Raw genomic sequence first — 20,378 nt, 5'->3', positions numbered from 1 at the left:
TTTTCTTGTTTTTTTTCAATCCTATTTATAATGAACTACAAACATTCCTACTTGTTACACATATTCCATTTTTATCTAATAGTTATCATTGATAAAATAAACCAATTACTGAGATGATCCTTGTCTGTAGCATACAGTTTTTCTAAACAAAAACTTGCTTCGCTGGTTTAGTTGAATATCTTTGTAGTCCCACTGTTACAATTTAAAGCTCCAATTGCACAGTGTAATTGTCAAGAAGCATGTGATTTTACGATTCTGATTTTTTCCCTCACAAATTCTTTTAATGAAGATGCATACTTGAGTAATCCACTTTCATAATTTATGGTCCCAGTTGTGTACCTTGCCAGCTTTCCTGTTTAATTCACTGACTGAGCTATCTTTGGGAATGGTTGAATTTTTACATATTTTACTGATCAAGCTGCATATTTCATCATTTGAGTTTTGTGTACCCAGGTACTTTTGCTGATCAAAGTGCATGGTAAACTGACCAAGGAGGAATTACTTTTAAGCAGAAGCTATGCTCCTGTTTGCTATAGCTATTTTAATATCTCTCTTTATGATTTTCAGGGTTTTTCTTTTATTTCTTTCTGCATAATAGGAATAATTATATTGAATCATGATTATATTTTATTTTAAAAAAGCTTTTGCATATTAAGCAGAGATTCAGCATCAATCAATTTTGCCCACTTAGGTTGTTCTTTTTTAGAGCCAATCTACTGTATTTTAATAATGACTGATAACTAATATTAGCATCATATGCAAAATAAATATAACTGACATTCCTAAAGAAATAATTCTGAGTTAGAATGTCATAAAACAACACAGGGTTTGGTTACCAGGTATTATGGAAACTAGAGCCCTACTAATGTTGTTTAAATTATGTTGGAACCTTGTGGAGTTTTTTTTTTCCTTCATTGCAGAGGAAAGTTTTCACATCCATGACTGTTTGATTATGGCTTTCATGCATACTAAGACCTTGCATTAACTGGGAGTAGCTGACTAACCCCGATGGTTGAATTATAATTAGGAACAATATTGATCTCCTATTCTATGATCTGGTATTGGAAAAGAGAAATGCTTAATACTATGTAGAATTTTTTTTTTTTACAAAATGAGTATGAATTTTAACCAATTTTGAAGGGACAAGCAATGGGAAATTCTATTTTAAAAATCAGAGCAGGGCTTTGGAACTACACACCTTTAAAATGTGATTGTTAATTTTGGAACTTTTCATGAGAATGAGATGAAATTGACAATACAGGTAAATCATTGGTGGGAGATGGAAAGTAGGCCAAAGTTTATAGAAATTAGTGTAGAAGTGTTCAAGTTACATCAGCTATTGATTGTAAAAATTGCTATGACAGACAATTTGTACAAGGCTCACAAAGGTACCAGTAATCTTTTGCAAATGCCATTTGACTGAGACCTACCACTAATCTGCTTATACTTGATTTCTTCAGTGACACTATCTAACACAGTAGTATGCACATAGACACTATCAATGTAACCAACATGGTATGATTACAGAAACAAATGACAATAGACAAACACATACACACACACACACACACACACACACACACTCAATTAATGTAATCCAGTGAGTAACCTTAGGCATAGAATATCCAATACAATAAAATAATATATAATTATATTTTATACAGTGAATGCATAGAAACTTATTTATTTCTTAATTTAGAAATGCCACCCTGTGTGGTGTTTCTAAATTAAGAAATAAATAAGTATATTTTGAGCAATAAAATCACACAATGAAAATAATGTAATAGTAAAATCACACCATTAAAACTCACTAGCTATCATCTTTACAGAGATGGTTAGGACAGCCAAGAAGATCATAGGAAGCTTGCTCCAGATATTCAGGATGTTGCTTATAAGCACTATGTGCTTAGAACTCAAAGCATTGTTAGAGACCCCCACACACCCACTTTACGGTTTGTTTCTGATGTTCCCCTCTGAGGAGTATTTCTAGCAGGACTACCCGATTCTGTAATAGCTTTGTTCTCTATGCCATCCATCTGATAAACTCGCAAAATTCGTTTTTCTCACCATGTACATGTATACATCCGAACTAGACTGTGCTGTTTCTCTGTGTCATATAATATAGGGGGTATATGCATAATTATTTATTTATATATTTATTTTAGTCATATTAATGTAGTGTATATTGGAGGTGGTGACCCTTTGAGAGCTGTATACAATGAAATTTCATTTTAATGTACGCTATTTAGTGTACATTCAAAGTGACAATAAAGTTATTATTCTATTCTTTATGAGGCAAACCAGGTCAGAAAATAAGCTCCATAAAGAGTACTGGAACTCTGTTATTGCAAAGTATGATAACATTATTTTTATTGTCTCTCTTCACCCTTTTTTACAAAAGAAAATCAAGGTAGAGTAATCTTGAGTTTCTTTCTCATCTCCTCATCCCTTTCAGGGCTATGTTGGTGTTTATCAAACTATTCTTCCATTCCTTCTTCAAGGAAATCTACATACTCTTCTATACTGGCAAACATTTTGCATAGATTCTTCTTTTTTTTTCCTCTGCAAGGGCAGAGTCCCTTTTTTCCCAGATCAATCAAGCATTGAACCATTCATTGCAACAGGAACCAACAAAACAGCTTGTCAACCAAGCAGGACATAGTGGGCAGAGAGACAGAGTGACTGACCTAAAGTCAACCAGCCAGCTGCATAAATGTCCTCAGTAATTATCCACATCTCCAGTGACAGTATAATATCTAAGATCACTCAAATTATATGTCCTTAGGGTAGTACCATCCCATCAAGCATTGAGGTTAAGAGAATTTCTGACTTCTGGAGATTCAGTGTAAAGCCATTGGTTCCTTCATCCAGTCTATGCAGCCCAGAAGCACTAATAAAAAATTAATTGCTTTTCCTGGTTCAGATGAAAAGGAGAGATAGAATCAAATGTCATCTAGGTGTGATTGCCAAATTAGGGCAGCCCAAATCTCTCTCTCTCTCTCTCTCTCTCTCTCTCTCTCTCTCTCTCTCTCTTTCTCTCATAGATAGATGAGAGAGATAAGAGAGAGAGAGAGAGAGAGAGAACTCATTTTATTTGAAACAATTCTGACGTGAAGTGAAGGAAATATATTATTTGCAGACTGATGCATATGTTTCATTACATCATTTGACTCTGTTTTGATCCTAACTCCCTGACATTCATGTCTCAATATGAAAACTGTGGAAAAGTCATGTACGTGTATTTGTGTGTGTATCTTATATTAGATTTCCTCGCTATGCCATTACGCATTAAAACCGATAGTTTTTGTTGCGTCCTTGGCGGGAAAGCAGACACGAGAAGCAGCTGGAGTTCTCAGTTTCTTTTATTCAGCGTTCAGCTTACAGGAAGATGGCTTCAGCCTCGCCCAAACGCCTCACAGCCTCTTATATAGGCAACTCCCGGGTAAATGGGTTACTTTTCCCGCGCCAGCACCCGCGCATGCGCACGGCGCTGGCGACAGCCTGTCTGGTCCCGGGCAGCTTTGCACCTGCCCGGGACTGCCTGCAAACGCCCGAGCCGTTTGCAAAGGCTCGGGACATAACACCCCTTTCCCCCGGGCTAAAACTACTACCAACATACAACATTTATTTTATATGACATTTTTGCTCCCCAGTGTTCCCACTGTTTACTGGCTTTTGCTTTGCCAGCAATGTTATGTAGTCTTCTAGGTACTTGGGAGATTTCTTTGCTCTCTGTGACCTTCTTAGCTCTGGATTACTGGCATAAGTCCCCTGACTGGAGGGAGGCGTGAGCCTTTTCTCTCTATTGTGCCCTGGTGTCTTCCAAGGACTGTGCCCCAATGCCTGGCCTGCTCGCTTGCCCACCGGGCTCGTCAGGCCAGGGCTTCTGTTGCTTTGTGACCTGGTTGACCTGCCTAGCTGTAGACCCTCGGGCCCCTTGAAGTGATAGCCGCTGCTGGGCGTCTCTGTAGGACCTCCTAGGTCAGTCCAAGACCTGTCAGGAGGCTGTCCATTCCCTGAACCCCATTCTGTGTTCGGGCTCGTGTGGGTTTCTGTACTTTCCCAAAACTCAGGTGTTCCCTGATTTGTGCTAGGGTTGTTGTAGTCGGGACTTGGTTCCTCGACTAGCTCTGTGTATGTTTGACCCCCTGTAGGATTTGGGGTAAGGTCAGGCCAACTTTGGGGATTGTGTGCCAGCTTCTTGCGGGGAATGATTTGTTGGGATGCCCCCGGGTATCCTCCGTGACTGGAGTGCTGTGTGACGTGTGTGGAACGTGAGTATGCCCCCGGGGTGACTCCCTGGCTGGAGTAGGCGTGGATGCCTGGTAGTTAGGTAAGCTCATGGAATTCTTGTTCGGAGCTCTCGCGGAACCCTGGGATGGGCCGTTTGTGGCTCCCTCAGTGGAGATGGGCAGTAACTCTTGCCCTTCCCTTTGCTCCAAAGGGTCCCCCTCCCCCCCTGGAAAAGACCCAGGAGTCTCAGCAGAAAAGTCTCGCCTAGAGCGAAGTTGGTCGATGTGCCGACGTAGGACACGACCGTTGTCCAGGGCAACCTCGTAGGAGAGAGGACCTGTGATCCTGGACACAGAAGCGGGGACCCATGTATGACCAGGCCCGTAATTGCGAGCCCAAACCGGGGCACCCACAAGTAGTTGTCTAGGTGCCCTAGGATGTGAGGTAGATGAAGGCAGTCTGTCCGGATGCAACCGGTCAAGTCTAGTAGTAAGTTGGCGCCCCCAACGAAGTTCAGCTGGACTTCTCCCTGTAGAAGTGGACGGTGTGGTGCGATAAGAAAGGAGAAAGTCAGCCAACCTGTGATGCCAGTCCCCGTAGGTGAGTCTCTTCAAGGCGTCCTTTGCGATGCGCACCATGCGTTCAGCCATACCGTTGGTGGACGGGTGAAAAGCAGACGTGGCATGACGAATCAGGTTTGCCTGTAAGAAAGCTTGGAATTCGGAGGAGGTGAATTGAGGGCCGTTGTCGACACAATGACATCTGGCAGCCCGTGTGCAGCAAAAATCCCCCTCAGTACCTGAATAGTCTTTGCAGTGGTGGTGGATGAGACAGGCACAACCTCAAGCCATTTTGAATGGCTGTCAACAAGGACCAAGAAGAACTGGCCCTGAAAGGGCCCAGCGTAGTCAATGTGCACCCTAGACCATGGGGACTGTGTTTCCTCCCATCTATGCACAGGAGCTTGGGGCATCTCTGGGCGAGATCGTTGGCACAGGTGGCATGCGTGCACCTTAGCCTCAATATCTTTATCTAAAGCAGGCCACCACAAGTGGCTTCGTGCAAGAGCCTTCATACGGACAATGCCAGGATGACCCTCGTGGAGGGATTCTAAGACCCTAGTCCTCATTGAGGTGGGAATGACAACTCTGTTTCCCCAAAGCAGACAACCCTGAGAAAGGGACAGTTCGTTTCTTTTGGACCAGAAACTCTGAAACTCAGGACTAGGGCAGTGCTCAGGCCACCCGGACAGGACCCAGGAGCGGACACGTGAAAGTGTGTGATCTGTACCCGTTTCAGCGGTAACATCCCTGGCACTAAGAGGGAGCTCGGGCAAGGCTTGGATTGATAGAATGTTGACAGCTGGCGCGGGGTCAGCTTCTACTACTGGCAGAGGCAACCTACTGAGGCCATCAGCATGGCCCATTTCTTTCCCAGGCTTGTGGAGTAATGAAAAATCATATGCAGACAAGAAAATAGACCACCTAAGCATTCTAGGGGAAATGATGTGGGGAGTCTGCTTACGTGTGGTAAACAGTCCCAGCAGAGGCTTATGGTCAGTGAAGACCGTGAATTGCCTGCCATATAGAAAATCGTGGAATTTTTTAATTCCAGCAACAACAGCCAGAGCCTCCCTGTCTATCTGAGCGTAGTTGCGCTCGGCAGAAGACAGTGTTCTGGAGTAGTATGCAATAGGAACCTGAGTTCCATCAGACCTGAGGTGACTCAGGACAGCTCCAACCCCGTAGGGGGATGCATCACAAGCGATGCACACAGGAAGAGACTCGTTGAAATGTGCAAGAACACTGTTAGAAGTGAGCAAGGCCTTGACTTCTTTAAAGCAAGCCTCATGTGCTTGTGACCACAGCCACACAGCTTGTTTGTCTAGTAGCCTGTGAAGAGGCTCAGCTACACTAGCTTTATGTGGAAGAAAAGAATTGTAGAAATTCAGGAGGCCTAGGAAGGCCTGAAGTTCGGCCTTAGACTTTGGCCTGGGTGCTTCTAAAATAGCAGTTAGTTTGGATTCAGCAGGATGAATCCCAGCAGCATCAATTTTGAATCCCAGAAATTCAGTAGAAGGCACCCCGATCTTGCATTTGTCTTTTCTGAGCTTGAGGCCTGATTCCCTGAATCTTAACAGGACAGCCCTAAGTCTTTCAGCTAGAATGTGTGTGGAGTCTCCTGCAATCAAGACATCGTCAAAGTAGGGGCAGACCCCTGGTATACCTCGTAGTGTGTTTTCCATTACGCTTTGGAAAATCCCAGGAGCGACATTTACTCCAAACTGTAGCCTTTTTACTTTAAAGGCTCCCCTGTGGGTCACAATGGTCTGAGCTATGGCAGCATCATCATCAACAGGCAGCTGTTGATATGCTTGAGCTAGGTCAAGCTTTGCAAAAACACGCCCCCCCTTGAGAGAGGCCAGGATGTGACTGACCACAGGAACAGGATAGGCATGTTGCTGCAATGCCTTATTGAGTGTGCATTTGTAATCAGCACAAATGCGAATGTCCCCATTTGCCTTTAGAGGCGTGACAATGGGGGTCTCCCACGGGCTGGAATCAACAGGTTCTAGGATTCCCTGTTGGATTAGTTTGTCTAGTTCAGTGTCAATCTTACTTTTTAAAGCAAAAGGGACCCTTCTTGCTTTAATCCTAATGGGAGTGACAGTGGGGTCTAGCTTTAAGGACACAGGTGGTCCTTTGAATGTGCCCAGCTGGGGGCTGAAAACATCTGCAAATTCTTTGCAGACTTCCTGTAGGTCGAGTGTTTGTAAGCTGTTGAGTCCTGTGACGTGTATCCCCAGGGCCTCAAACCAATCGAGTCCTATGAGACTCGTTCGTTCACCCCCTACTACTAATAAGTCTAGTGGACCTTCAAAACTCTTGTATTGCACGTTAAGGGTGGCCTCCCCCTTAACACACACTCTTGAGTTCTGAAAATCTGTTAATACAATATCAGAAGGCCTTAACTTGGCCTTAGACCCACTTCTGGAACAAATCTTCCTAAATGTATGCAATGAAATGATGGACAGGGCAGACCCTGTGTCTAGTTCCATAGATAATGGAACCCCTTGTAGCTTCACGTTGAGTGACAGCTTTTTCTTCATGGGCTTGTGTGTGCCTGTTCTACAGATGCTTCTTCGCGAAGCGCAAAACCCTACCCTATTCTGGCTGGGGAATCTGGTACCTTTCAGGCGTTCTTCTTGGGGTTGTGCCTTTCGTCGGCTCAGACACACAGCTGCAATGTGCCCTTGTTTGCCGCATGCCCGGCAGGTAGCGGAGCGGAACTTGCAGTCGGTTCTCCTGTGGCGACCTCCACAGCCGATGCACTTGAGCGGAGCCGAAGAGCTTCCCTTCTGGTTCTCTTCCTTCGCGGGGTGTAGACGGTCGACTTCCTCGTCCGGATCCTCCTCGGAGTTTCGTTGGACGTCTTCCTGGTGCACGGACGCACCCTCTGCACTGTTTCTGATCGGCCGCATGTTTTTGATGGCGCCGCCTGCTGCTTCTTCTGCGGTGACTTCCCTTAAGGCGTCTTGGAAGGATAATTCTTCCTTAGCGAAAAGTCTCTGTTGTAGCTCTCGATGCCTTAACCCGCACACGAATCGGTCCCTCAGTCGTTCCTCGAGGTCCTTGAACTCGCAGGGCTTGGCGGCCTTCCGTAGCGCGGCGATGTATTCCTTGGCTGTTTCACCGGACCGTTGATCCCTCTGCTCGAAGGTGTGGCGCCATGAGATAACGGACACCTTGGGGTGGAAGTGCTCTTTCATCAGCTTCTTCAGGTCTGCGTAGCTTACAGACTCTACTGGAACAGGTGCTGCAAGGTTTTCTGCGATTTCGAAGGCGTCTTGGCCGCAAACGCAAAGTAGGGTGGCGGCCTTCAAGCTATCTTCCCTCACTTGGTTTGCCTTGAAGTAGTTCTCCATTCTGGATACGTAGGACTCCCACCGCTCTGGATGTGAGACGTCGAATTCCGAAAGCCTTCCGATTTTCGCCATCTTCGGATCTTCAGGAGACGGGTCTATCAGCCAGCCTACCCCCGAATGCGCACCGGATTGGCGGGCAGCTGCCGAGTCGACGCCGTTCCTCTTCCGCCGCTCAGGACTCCTTGGGTAAGCTTACACTTCTTCCTTTCCAGGTAGTGCAAGGCATCCCATCCTCGTCGCCAGTGTTGCGTCCTTGGCGGGAAAGCAGACACGAGAAGCAGCTGGAGTTCTCAGTTTCTTCTTCCAGTTCAGCTTACAGGAAGATGGCTTCAGCCTCGCCCAAACGCCTCGCAGCCTCTTATATAGGCAACTCCCGGGTAAATGGGTTACTTTTCCCGCGCCAGCACCCGCGCGTGCGCACGGCGCTGGCGACAGCCTGTCTGGTCCCGGGCAGCTTTGCACCTGCCCGGGACTGCCTGCAAACGCCCGAGCCGTTTGCAAAGGCTCGGGACATAACAGTTTTATTGATTAATCATCTTCACCCATTCCCCATGATTTTATTGGATAGCATTTCCTGGCAGTCCTGCATTCATTTATGCTAGTAGAATGGTTTGGATTTATACGACAGTGGGAGAATTTGGTTTTAAATTATCCTAATCAATGCTTCAATGAAATTGAGCTGTCGTCCATTTTTTTCTCAGAGAACTCATGTTTAGTACCTTGCTCTTAATGTGGCAGCAATATTCCTTCTTCAGATTAAACGGTTCAAATATATGTTTATGTCAGCCATCGCACTATGCCCTGCCTGCTTAATGAATTGTGTTCTCCTTGCTTAATATAATAGTCTCTCAGGTATACAGCATCTTTCATTTAGTTATCCTCTACCTCCATGTACTTTGTCTGCCAGTCCAAATAGAAATTTTAGGAACAAACACTGCAAAAATATAACTCTGTTTTCAGCATTGATCCTGAAACATTTGCTGAGCTCTGTGGATCTGCAAGAATGAACAGAGCAAGGAAATTATTTAGGGCCGATTGCCCTAATCTCCCACATACTGTAGTTCTCCAAAATTCCTTTTATTATGATGATCCACAAAAAAAAAAAAAAAATGCCGTGGAAGCAGAGAATCAGTTCACTATTTAAACCCCAAAGGATCCCCTACATAAGAAAAGTTACTGTTTTTTTTCCAGTATGAATTAAGATGAAACTTGAACAATTGATTGATTTTTAAAAGTAGATTTAAAACAGATTCAGAGGGCTAGTTACTTGCTTTATTCTTTGACACTGAGTAGAAACAGTGCATGTTGTGGTTATTAACGTTTTCCAGTCTTTATCATAGCTGGAAAGGCATAATGGAGTGGGAGTGATAGTTCTTCATAATAAACTGACATTTGTTTATCAGTTTTATATTGCACTTTTTCACTCAAGAGCTCAACACTTACACAAAGCTCTTTCCACTGATTTCTTTCCCAGTGACAAGAACCCTGTTGGGTAAATTTGATTGAAAGAGAATAATTACGACAAAGTTATCTTGTGAATTTCAGCAGCTAAGTGTGGACTAAAACAGAGCTCCCCAACCTTTCTGGGTTGGCAGCCTGGAGAGAAAGGGAGGAGCAGGGAAATGTGCACACGTGTGCATGCATGCACAAGCGATGGCGCTCACAGCAGTGGTGCTAACACTATTGTGCATGTGCAAGTCAGTGGTGGCACTGGCACCTGTGGAACTGGTCAGCTAGTGCCCACGTGTATGTGCAAATGGGCTACTAGCACCCATGTGACACTGGCGGCAGCACTAGCACTCCTGTGCATGCGCAAATGGGGCTGCTAGTGGCCAACAGGCTGCAGCCTGGTACTGGGCTGTGGACCACAGGTTGGAGACTCCTGGACTAGAACTTGGATCTTCCTTATACCAATTTAGTACTTCAAACATTATTTGTTGTATGCTGCCCAGAGTCACTTCTTATGAGATAGGCAGCTAATTTGATTAGCAAATTAATTAATAAATCATTACACCACACTGGTTTCTGTTCCATGTATTATTCATATCAGAAGAAGCGAGCAAAACTTTATTTTTTTTTAAGTCTAGGGCTTTTTTTTACTTTGGCATAACAAATTCAATCTTGGATAAAGGATAGTGAAGGATCAGTCCATAGTGGAGGAGATGCCAAATCCCAAATTTTAGAAATGTTGGGGATTCTTGGGGATCCAGTGGGGAGTCTGTTCAATAGTTGCACTGTGTTTAGATGGATGTGTTTATCACAGAACCTTGTTTAAACACTTGTGATATTGTTTTAGTTGTTGGTTATATGCTGCTCAGAGTCATGTACAGTAAGATGGCAACCATGTAGATTTGTTACATAAATAAACCCCAGTGGTCAAGAGTGGAACAATAGTTTATGTAACTATCTCCAGAGTTCTACATTCTATCATCTTTTTCTAGATCACATTAATGGCAAGAGAGTGTGATCCAGGACATTCAAAGTTTCTTTTCCCAAAAAGTAACAAGGTGGTAGAGAAATAGTATCTGCTATTGAAAAGCAGACACTTCTGAAAGCCCATCCTTTCTTCCACAGATAGATCTTTATATAGAATAGAACAGAACAGAACAGAACAGAACAGAACAGAATAGAATAGAATAGAATAGAATAGAATAGAATAGAATAGAATAGAATAGAATAGAATAACAGAGTTGGAAGTGACCTTGTAAGTCATCTAGTCCAACCCCTCTCCCCTATCCAAGCGGGAGACCCTAGACCATTTCTGACAGATAGCAGTCCAGTCTCTTTTTGAAAGCTTACAGTGATGACGCTCCCAAAACTTCTGAAGACAATCAATTCCATTGGTTGATTGTTCTCACTCATATCTAAAACTTTAATATCTTGGGGTGAATCCTTTTCAGGATATTTTGTTTGGGATCTCAAATGTAATTTATTGCTGCTTTCACAGTTGTTCTATGATAAGCAGTATAAATCCTGTCTATTGGCTTTGTTTATTGTGCATACCATGGATCATAGTATACATAACAAAAGATAAGATAGTGTATTTTGCACTATTAGCATGTAACAATTGAATTCTTTGTATAACTGTTAAAGGTAACTTTCAACGCTCTCCTAAACTATGCTTCTTTCTACTAGCGTACTTATTATAATAGGGAGATAGATTTATTAATTATTTTATTATAGTTTTATACCCAATAAAATAGATAATATCTAATAATTCAGGAAAATTTCCAGTTTCAGTTTATCAGTTTAGTGTCTGATTGTCCCATTAAATCAATGCCATAAATCCATACAATATTAATTAAACATATCTTTGGTCTGTGGGAGGCTTACCTTATTCATTCTTAGAATTATTGTAATATTCATCTAGACACCTATATACAATAGGATGGGGCAATAAAAGTAAATGTAATCTCAGTTGTATGAGTTTCTTGAGCTAGAATAATTGAATCACATTATTATTTTTTGCCATGTATAATAGTAATGCAAAAATCTGTTCCTGTCTATGGTTAATAAATGTGCTCATAAAATTTTACAGCCTTATTCTCAAGCACTAGTTAACTCAAACATCCCCCCCCCCTTTCATGTTCTGGGTACAGTGAAGGCATTTTCTCCTTCTTTTGTATATCTGGATTATCACGGCAGACAAAGAGGCAGAATGAAAAATGGCACTACAAATGTTATTAGCATTGTTAGCTATGCTATGCACAATAGATTCATCCAGCTTAAAAGCTCATCCTACGGGTCATGTTCCTTCACCAACTTCAGCATGATGTAATACACCCAACTTTGTTTTTAACATTAAAAGTTTTCCTTAACATTTGGGGTAAAAGTGTTGAGCACGATGTTAATCACCATTTTGACCCAATAGTAATATTAGCACAAAAGAAGCAGAGGAAAGAATGGACAGCTAGAAACACACAATGGTAAATGTGTGAATGAGGACAGAAAGGAGCTTTGGCACAAAAATGTTTAAGCCATTTTGGCAGAATGAAATCTTGGCATGTTTCTAGGCATCTTTCTCTGGCACAAATTGACTTTGCTAGCTCAACTGTCATAACAGCTTTTCTAATTATTATTATTTTTTGCATCAAGTGAATTCTTGGACAAAAGACTATCAATCACATAATAGCAAATTTACATTCACGAGGAAAACGTACTGAAATGATTGCATTATGGAAAAAGTAAGAAGTTATCTGAAGCATGTGCAATATTGCTCATTCACCCCAAAAGCACATGCAAATGGGCATTTCAGGTTCATATTTGTCAAAGCATTGGGGGGAGAAATCTATTTCTAATTGAGATGAAAATAAACTCACCCTGAGAACTGCATTCATTAAAAGGCAAGAAATGATGAGAGAAATTCATGATATGGTTTTGATATTAGGGTATAGGTTTGGCTTTATGAAAATAAGTCCTAGAAGACCTGAATTTAAACACATATCCCATGGTTCCTACATACCTTGGGGTGAGATTTCTTTTCCCATTTGAAATAACCATGTTGTTTCTTGGCAATATGTGAGTCACTTGCCATTGCTTTCTTTCTAGAGCTGAGAAAGATTGACTGGTTGATACATGTGTTTTTGTTTTTGTTTTTTGGAGGGAACTAACAGACATTACTCCAGATGTCCAACCTGCTTTCCATTAATTAAAGAAAGCTTATTGTTTTCCTGAGAAGGGCAATTCTTACTGCAGACTGTCCTTCAGTGAAAAGATTTATATTCTTCATTGCACTGTTGATTGCATAAAGAGCTAACATAAAGAGCCAACAGTCACTTCCTCACAAATCATGTTCCTCTCAGTTTATTTTTACCTTTACTGACACACTGATAGAACTACCACTATTCTCAATGCAATCTAGTGTATATGAGAACTAAATCAATATGTAGGGCAATCATAGTGAAAAGAAGACGGTAAACTGAAGCTTGTGATATATACAGCATAATCTCCTATTTTCACTGTTGTGATATTAAAAAAAGAAAATAAATGATCATAAAATGGGTGATGAGATATTATGCTAGGAGGGGAAGAAGGCTTCTTAATTGCCAACAGCATATATACAATACTGCAACTTGTTATGCATGTTTATTGTTATTACTTGATTCCACTTATTGTAGAACAAATAAGCTATTATCTCTATGACAACTACAACTCCATCTGCATAAGACAAAGAATTGAGTGTTTCTGTTCCAGAAATACAGCTGTGCAATTTATGTTGTTCTCCTTCCTACAGTTTCCCTCAGGTCATATTTATATCATAGGAACAAGTCATAGGAAACCAAATGAGACTTCTTTCTGAGGAGACCTGAGTAAACTGATAAATCTTGATGCAATTGGTAAAAAAGCTTATAATCACAACAAAACTCTAGCCCTCTGAAGGGTGCTGCACATCACAGTTTGATAAGATTTTTTTAAAAAAAATCTTGTTTTCTCTGGCTATCTAATCAATAACTACAGTAGTCCTAGTGACCCACCACCCTCCTTGCCTTCAGGAATGCTGCTAAGACCCTGCTCTCTTTCCCCCTCCCCTACATTGGGTCAACAGGAGGAAAGTTCACATTTGTCATTTTGGATGGGGTTGTTGTGATGTTTGATATAGTTAAGGGAGTTTTAAATTGGTGTTGTTATTTCTTCATCTGTTGTTAGCTGCCTGGAGTTCTTAGATATAATATGATTTATCAGTTCCATAGGAGCTCTGCTGGATCAAAATATTGGCTCACCTTATCCAGCATTTTATTTTCCCTCCAGAACCAATGAGATAGCTCTAGGACATTCACAAGTAAAATCTGCAGAATGTAATCTCCCCATGTTGTTTATGGCAATTGAGAAATCACCAGGGATAGGCAGAAAATGTTTGCATCTTTCCATCAGAGTTATGTTTCATGCCATTTCAACAACAATCTGCAGTTTAAAAATATTGCAATAGAAACGTGCCTTATTTTTTAAAAAAATGTGTTTTGAATGTAATTATATAAATGTATGTTTTGTCTCCCTTTTATCTTGACTTTTATTAAGTCAAATAAAATAATTTGTTCAGATCTCTTTAATCAATACTGTAATTAAATACTGCTTAAATGTTTTGCATCACTATAAAACTACAGAAAATTTTCATGGTTTAATTATGAACTAGGATAGCTTTAAAGAATATATATATATATATAGGTCTTTGGTTGTTTGGGTTTTCTCCCGCGTAAAATTGGAAGTGTCTTGGCAACGTTTCGACGAAGTCACATTCGTCATCTTCAGGCTGGTGTTTTTAGCTTCTTGCTTTGAGCAGCAATGTGTGGTTTTAGCTGTTTCTTCCTTTTAACTGCCAGTGAGGGTATGAACTGATTGGATGGGAGCTTGGCTGTGTTCTGATTGGGTGGAGGTGTGTTCTGAATGGTTAGGGGCTTGGCTGTGCTCTGATTGGCTGGGGGAGTGTTCTGTTTGGTTGTGCTCAGGTTAGTCTGAGTTGCAGAGGGGTTTAAGATTTTGGGGTTAGGGAGTCGTTTGTCAATAAGGGCAGGTTTCCAAATGGCTGGTAGGCGGGAGGTATCATCTCATTTGTTCATGCTGTGTGGGCGTTTTTATATCTCAGTGGCTTCTCTGATTATTCTGTTATTAAAATGTTCAGTTTTGGCGATAGTTCTGGTATTTTTAAAGTTAATTTCATGTCCTGTGGCTTTAAGGTGTTGGACGAGGGAAGATGTTGGTTCCTCTTTTTTGATTGAGTTCTTATGTTCTTCAATGCGTGCACTTATTCTTCTGTTGGTTTGTCCGATGTATGTGATGGGACAAGCAGTGCATGGGATTTCGTATACTCCTTGATTTTCTAATTCAATTTGTCTTTGGGGTTTCTTAGGATGGTGGATATTTTTCTGTTTGTGCAGAATGTTGTCTTAATGTTGTGTTTGTGAAGGATCTTGCTGATTCTGTCTGTGGTGCCTTTTATGTAAGGGAGGAGGGCTTTGCCGTTTTCTTGTTCTCTGTCTTGGATTTTAGTGGGGATTTCTTTTTGGATTAGTTTGGTAATCTTATGTCTTTGGAATCCATTGGATGTAAGTACATTAGTGAGAGTGTGCAGTTCAGTTTTTAGGTGTTGTTCATCAGCTAAGCTTTAGCATTGTAGCCTCCTGAGTTCTGTGGTGTGATGTAACATACCGGTCTTTAGTTTGGCTCCAGGTTTGCGGTCTAGCTCTGTGTTCATGGTGTGTGTCCGTTTGCTTTGTGTGGGGCTCAGAGGAAGGTGCAGCAGCTGGGGATGTTGTCGTGGTTTGGCTTCTGGATGGTGGTTGCATTTCATCTGAGATATTTATTTATTTATTTATTTATTTATATGTGAGACTTATATACCGCTTTAAGTGCAAGCACTCTCTAAGCGGTGTACACCAGTAAGCAATGTATATATATATTTACATTGCCCCCAACAATCTGGGTCCTCATTTTACCTACCCCGGAAGGATGGAAGGCTGAGTCAACCTTGAGCTGGTGAGATTTGAACCGCTGACCTGCTGAACACAGTCAGCTAAAGTGGCCTGCAGTACTGCCGGATTGGTTTGGGCTTGGGTTTGGTGAGGGTGAATGGTGGTGGTGTACTGTGTTGTTCTGGGTCCGGTGTCAATTTTCGTAGCTAGGTCTCATTTGGGCTAGTTTCCAGATGTCTGGTAGGTGGGAGATATCATCACGTTTATTTATGTTGTGGGGGTGTTTTTTCTATTTTGATGGCTTCCATAATTATTCTCTTGTTGTGGTGTTCAGTTTTGGAGATTAGTTTGGTTCCTTCAAAATCAATTTCATATCCTGTGGCTTTAAGGTGCTGGAAGAGGGAGGAAGTTTTTTCTTCTTTTCTGACTATGTTATTGTGTTCTGCAATGTGTGCATTTATTCTCCTATTAGTTTGTCCAATGTATGTGGCTGGGCAGATTTTGCATGGCGTTTCATAGACTCCTTGGTTTTCTAACTGGATCATGTCTTTGGGGTTTCTTAAGATGTTGGCTATTTTTTAGTCAGTGCCGAAGGCTGTCTTGATATTGTGTTGGTGGAGAATTTTGCTGATTTTATCTGTGGTGCCTTTGATGTAGGGGAGGAGGGCAATGTTGTTGTACTGTTCTATGTCTCAGTTCTTGGGGGGGGGTGTTTCCCTTTCAATTAGGTTGGTAATAGTATTACTTTGGAGATTAATACATTTGTGAGAGTGTGTAATTCAGTTTTCAGGTGGTCTTTGTCGGCTAGGCATTTGGTTCTGGATATGAGGGTCTTGGCTACGGAGTTGATCTGTGAAGGGTGGTGATGGGATTGTGCACTTAAGTAGCAGTGTGTGGTTTTTTTTCTGGTAGATGGTGTGTCCTAGAGAGCCATTGGTTTTTTTGTAGATTAGGACATCCAGAAAGAGGAGTTGGTTGTTAGCTTCTATTTCCATCGTGAATTGTATTTTGGGGTGTAGGCTGTTGAGATGCGTGAGAAAGTTTTCCGGTTTTTCTTTCCCATGTGGCCAAATTACAAAAGGGACCTCATCAAAACATCGCCAAGATACTCTCAATCTTACATGGGAAAAGACCCGAATACATCAGGACCTGCACATATATATATATATGTGTGTGTGTGTGTGTGTGTGTGTGTGTGTGTGTGTATGTGGTTGAATGCATATTTATTTATTGTTCTGTGCATTCACACAAAAGTAAAGATGGACAAACATATTCTCAAACATGAAATCCTAAGTTAGGCAAGTAAGCCTTCAGTCATGGTTCTATGAATCATTCCTACATGCATTTGAAAACCTAGTCAAATTTGTATGAATTATTGATTTCTAAATTAGAGGTGATTGCTTAATACCATTTTTTTCCACTTTTCAGATTGGCAACGCTTGCTTAGAAAACCAGAGTAATGTAACAGATCCTAGCATGCAGGTATAAATCTTGTTCTTTTTATACATTCTGATCACCCAAATTAAATTCCTGCTTTCTCCCTTGTTATGATTCATCAGCTTTGAAAGAGCCACCATTCTCTATACAGTGTTATTTTTATTCTCTCAGTTGGTGTTTTTTTGTTTTTGCATTTTGTTTTGTTTTGTCTGAAATCTCATTTCTAATCTACAGCTCTAAATTATCTAAGGCAGTGTTTCTCAACCTTGACAATTTTAAGGCAGAAAACTCCCAGAATTCCAGAGGAGTTGAAGTCCACATGCCTTAAAATTGTCAAGGTTGAGAAACACTGATCTAAGGCAAATCTACTGATGCAGGAAGTTGCATTGGTGTAGGAAGAAGACAATGAAGAAAAATTTATAATTGAGGCCCTCCTATCACACCTTTTTATTCATTATCCATATTAGTATTTTTATTTATTGATACTATATCACAGTTTAGCTGGACAACATGTTCCTGTTGTAGTTTGTAGAAGTCAATTCTGGATAAAAAAAATTAGAAGTCAGCAGTCAGGGCATTCATAACTACATCTGAATGACTTTGCTAGAGTAACCCTCTTTTACTAAGGGTATGCTACCAGAAGGGGAAGAATGAACAATTTGAACATTAGAACCACCGAGACATACTGCAGACTTGTGATGCCTCACATGTTGATATGTCTACATTGTGAAGTAGCAGATATCACAATAATCTAGATAGGTTTCTGGAGAGTGTTGGGGAGGAAATAGAAATTGTTGTCCACAATAACATCAGTAATATTGTAAACAATCAGTTCTGGAAGACAAATGTAGACTAATGAAAAGTCCAGGACCACCAGGATATTTTCATTCTCAGAAATTTTATTTGTATCCTATGCAGGGTTACAGAGAATGAAATCCAAAATTTCAATATGTGGTTCAAATAATGACACTGTTTTAAGATATTTAGAGACAAATTTTATATGTTCTTAAATAGAAAGTGTGTGATTTGTCATGGCAGAACATCTTATCTCTATAGTCCAATGTTACTGAAATTTTCATCTTCATTTTCTAGAGAAATAAATTTAGCTTTATATTTGTCCTAAGTCTTAATCACTTTTCAACACACTAAATTTGGGAGTACTGTAGCATAGTCTAATAGATAATAGGGAAAGCCAAATTTTACAGATGGTCATGTTACTTGCAACAAGGTTGTATATATTTTTTTCTCTCTGTTATTTCCTGTTATGAATTTTAGATGGTATGGGTCTGTCTTCCTTGCCTTGTCTATATTGACAAAAATATATAGAACATATTGGTAATATACTATCACAATTCTATTCCTTTTCTGCTGCACTCCAACAGTCCATCAAGTGGATTATATTGGAAAAAGGGAATCATTTCTAGATTTTCCATCCTAACCCATATTTTCCCAAGAAGTTAATAAAACATTTTACAGAAAAATCTTCCTAATACACAGAAATGATTACGTAGTTATTTAATGAGAAGAAAATCTGCATATTTACTAATATTGCCTTGTTACTGTGGATTCCACTCTATGTGAAGGCATACGAGTTCTCATCGTGCTCCATTTTCAACTGCTCTGTTCTCTATTCACACAAACCATTGATACAATTTTTTGCCTTTAGTTACATATTTCTTTCCCCAAGATAATCAGACTTAAAAAAAAAGGCAGCAATTCATTATGTTATTTCTGCTATATTAATTATCATGGCTGGTCAATAGTTGAGCAAGCAAATGTGCAATTATTTTTACCTAGGAAAGATTGGGCAGCTGATAATTTCTTCCATTTTTCTCTGTGATTTTTTTTCCTTACACTTCTTCTCCAAGGGAAATATTTTTTATTGACAATGGCGGTTTTGTGGTGCAATGTAATCTATTTATTTGCTTTTCAAGGGGACCCAATTCTCCTCATTGGAGAGTTTTTCTTTGAAGCAGATCAGCTTATTCTTTGGTGTCCAAACCTATGTTTCCATTCCTTGCAAGTCCCATTGTAACATTTTAATATTGATTGTGTTTTCTTCATTATACCTACAGAAATTGCACAGTCCTCCATGGATTAAACCAGAAAATAACAAATCAACCGAGAGAAAAGGAAACAATGCTGAAGAGTCAGCTAAAATCAATGAAAAGACTCTGTAAATGCCATCTTGCTATCTTTAAAATGTTATTCATTTGCTATCATCTTCATCTTTTTAGTCCAGAGGCATGAAAATGTACCAAGTTTCTAGAGCATGCAATTTTTTCACTATTTTATGGATGTTTGTAAATTAGTCAAGAAATTTCTGAAATAGATTGACTAGTATCTTTCAGCAATAATCCAACACAAATGGATGTTTGAAAAAAAATGCTTTGTAATACAGTCCAGTTTTTTGAAATATTATTCTGCCCTGATCTGTAACTTGCTTATTATAAATCACTCTGTTTTGTAAAGAAAAGCTATTAAGAAGTTTTATTTTATTAACCAATTCTGTTTTGTAAGTATCTTTATTATATACAACAAAGATGATTAGGGGACTGGAGGCTAAAACATATAAGGAACAATTATTTTCCAAGGTGCCTGACGGCAGGACAAGAAGCAACAGGTGGAAACTAATCAAGGAGAGAAGCAACCTAGAACTAAGGAGAAACTTCCTGACAATTAGAACAACTAACCAGTGGAACAACCTGCCTCCAGAAGTGGTGAATGCTCCAACACTGAAAGTTTTTAAGAAGAGACTGGATAGTCATTTGTGTGAAATTGTATAGGGTTACCTGCCTTAACAGGGGGTTGGACTTGATGACCTCCAAGATCTCCTCCATCTTTTTATTATTATTATTATTATTATTATTATTATTATTATTAGGTGAAAGCAGAGAAAGAAGTGACTCTACACATATATACATAGTCAGACACAGTAGTGTCTGTATTTCAGGAAAAAAAATACTTACCTATTTCAAGTTTTTGATCATTTGGAACTGTTATTTAGTAATCATTTGGTTCCAAGCAGAATCCTATGTACATAGCAATACTTATTATCCAAACAATTACTGAAAATTTTGGAGATTACATCTAATCAAATAAAATAGATTTTATAGCAGATCGGTATGAAAAACAGCTCAGAAAAAAGTTGGTTGCAATGAAATCTTGTTAAAAGTAAATGGGGCTTAAGATGATCACTTCAAGTTTTTATAAAATTGCACAGAAAGCATAGTTGGTTAAAAGGGTTGGTGCAATATATTTAAGAATCACTCTCTTTGAACTGTAGCCTGTTTTTTAGTTATACTCTTTATAGGGATTTCATGACTTTGAATACATTTATGTAATTATGTCCAGATATATAATTAGCTATTTTCTAC

General features: G+C 40.2%; 1 protein-coding gene across 3 annotated transcripts in view; it reads left to right on the top strand.

Annotated features, from left to right (window-relative positions):
• LOC120299110 (leucine zipper protein 2-like) overlaps positions 1-19,507 on the top strand; it is a 179,038-nt gene extending 159,531 nt beyond the window's left edge. For all 3 annotated transcript variants that reach the window (XM_039323559.1, XM_039323558.1, XM_039323560.1), the window contains 2 exons: positions 16,993-17,046; positions 19,077-19,507. In XM_039323559.1, coding sequence (XP_039179493.1) covers positions 16,993-17,046; positions 19,077-19,181 — 159 coding nt within the window. In that variant the 3' untranslated portion in view covers positions 19,182-19,507. The remainder of the gene's footprint in view (positions 1-16,992; positions 17,047-19,076) is intronic.
• The last annotated feature ends 871 nt before the right edge of the window (positions 19,508-20,378 follow it).

This window comes from Crotalus tigris, unplaced genomic scaffold (assembly GCF_016545835.1).
Source record: "Crotalus tigris isolate CLP2741 ecotype Arizona unplaced genomic scaffold, ASM1654583v1 scf7180000024278.498577, whole genome shotgun sequence".
Classification (NCBI taxonomy): domain Eukaryota; kingdom Metazoa; phylum Chordata; class Lepidosauria; order Squamata; family Viperidae; genus Crotalus; species Crotalus tigris.
This window is presented reverse-complemented; position numbering and strand designations above follow the sequence as displayed.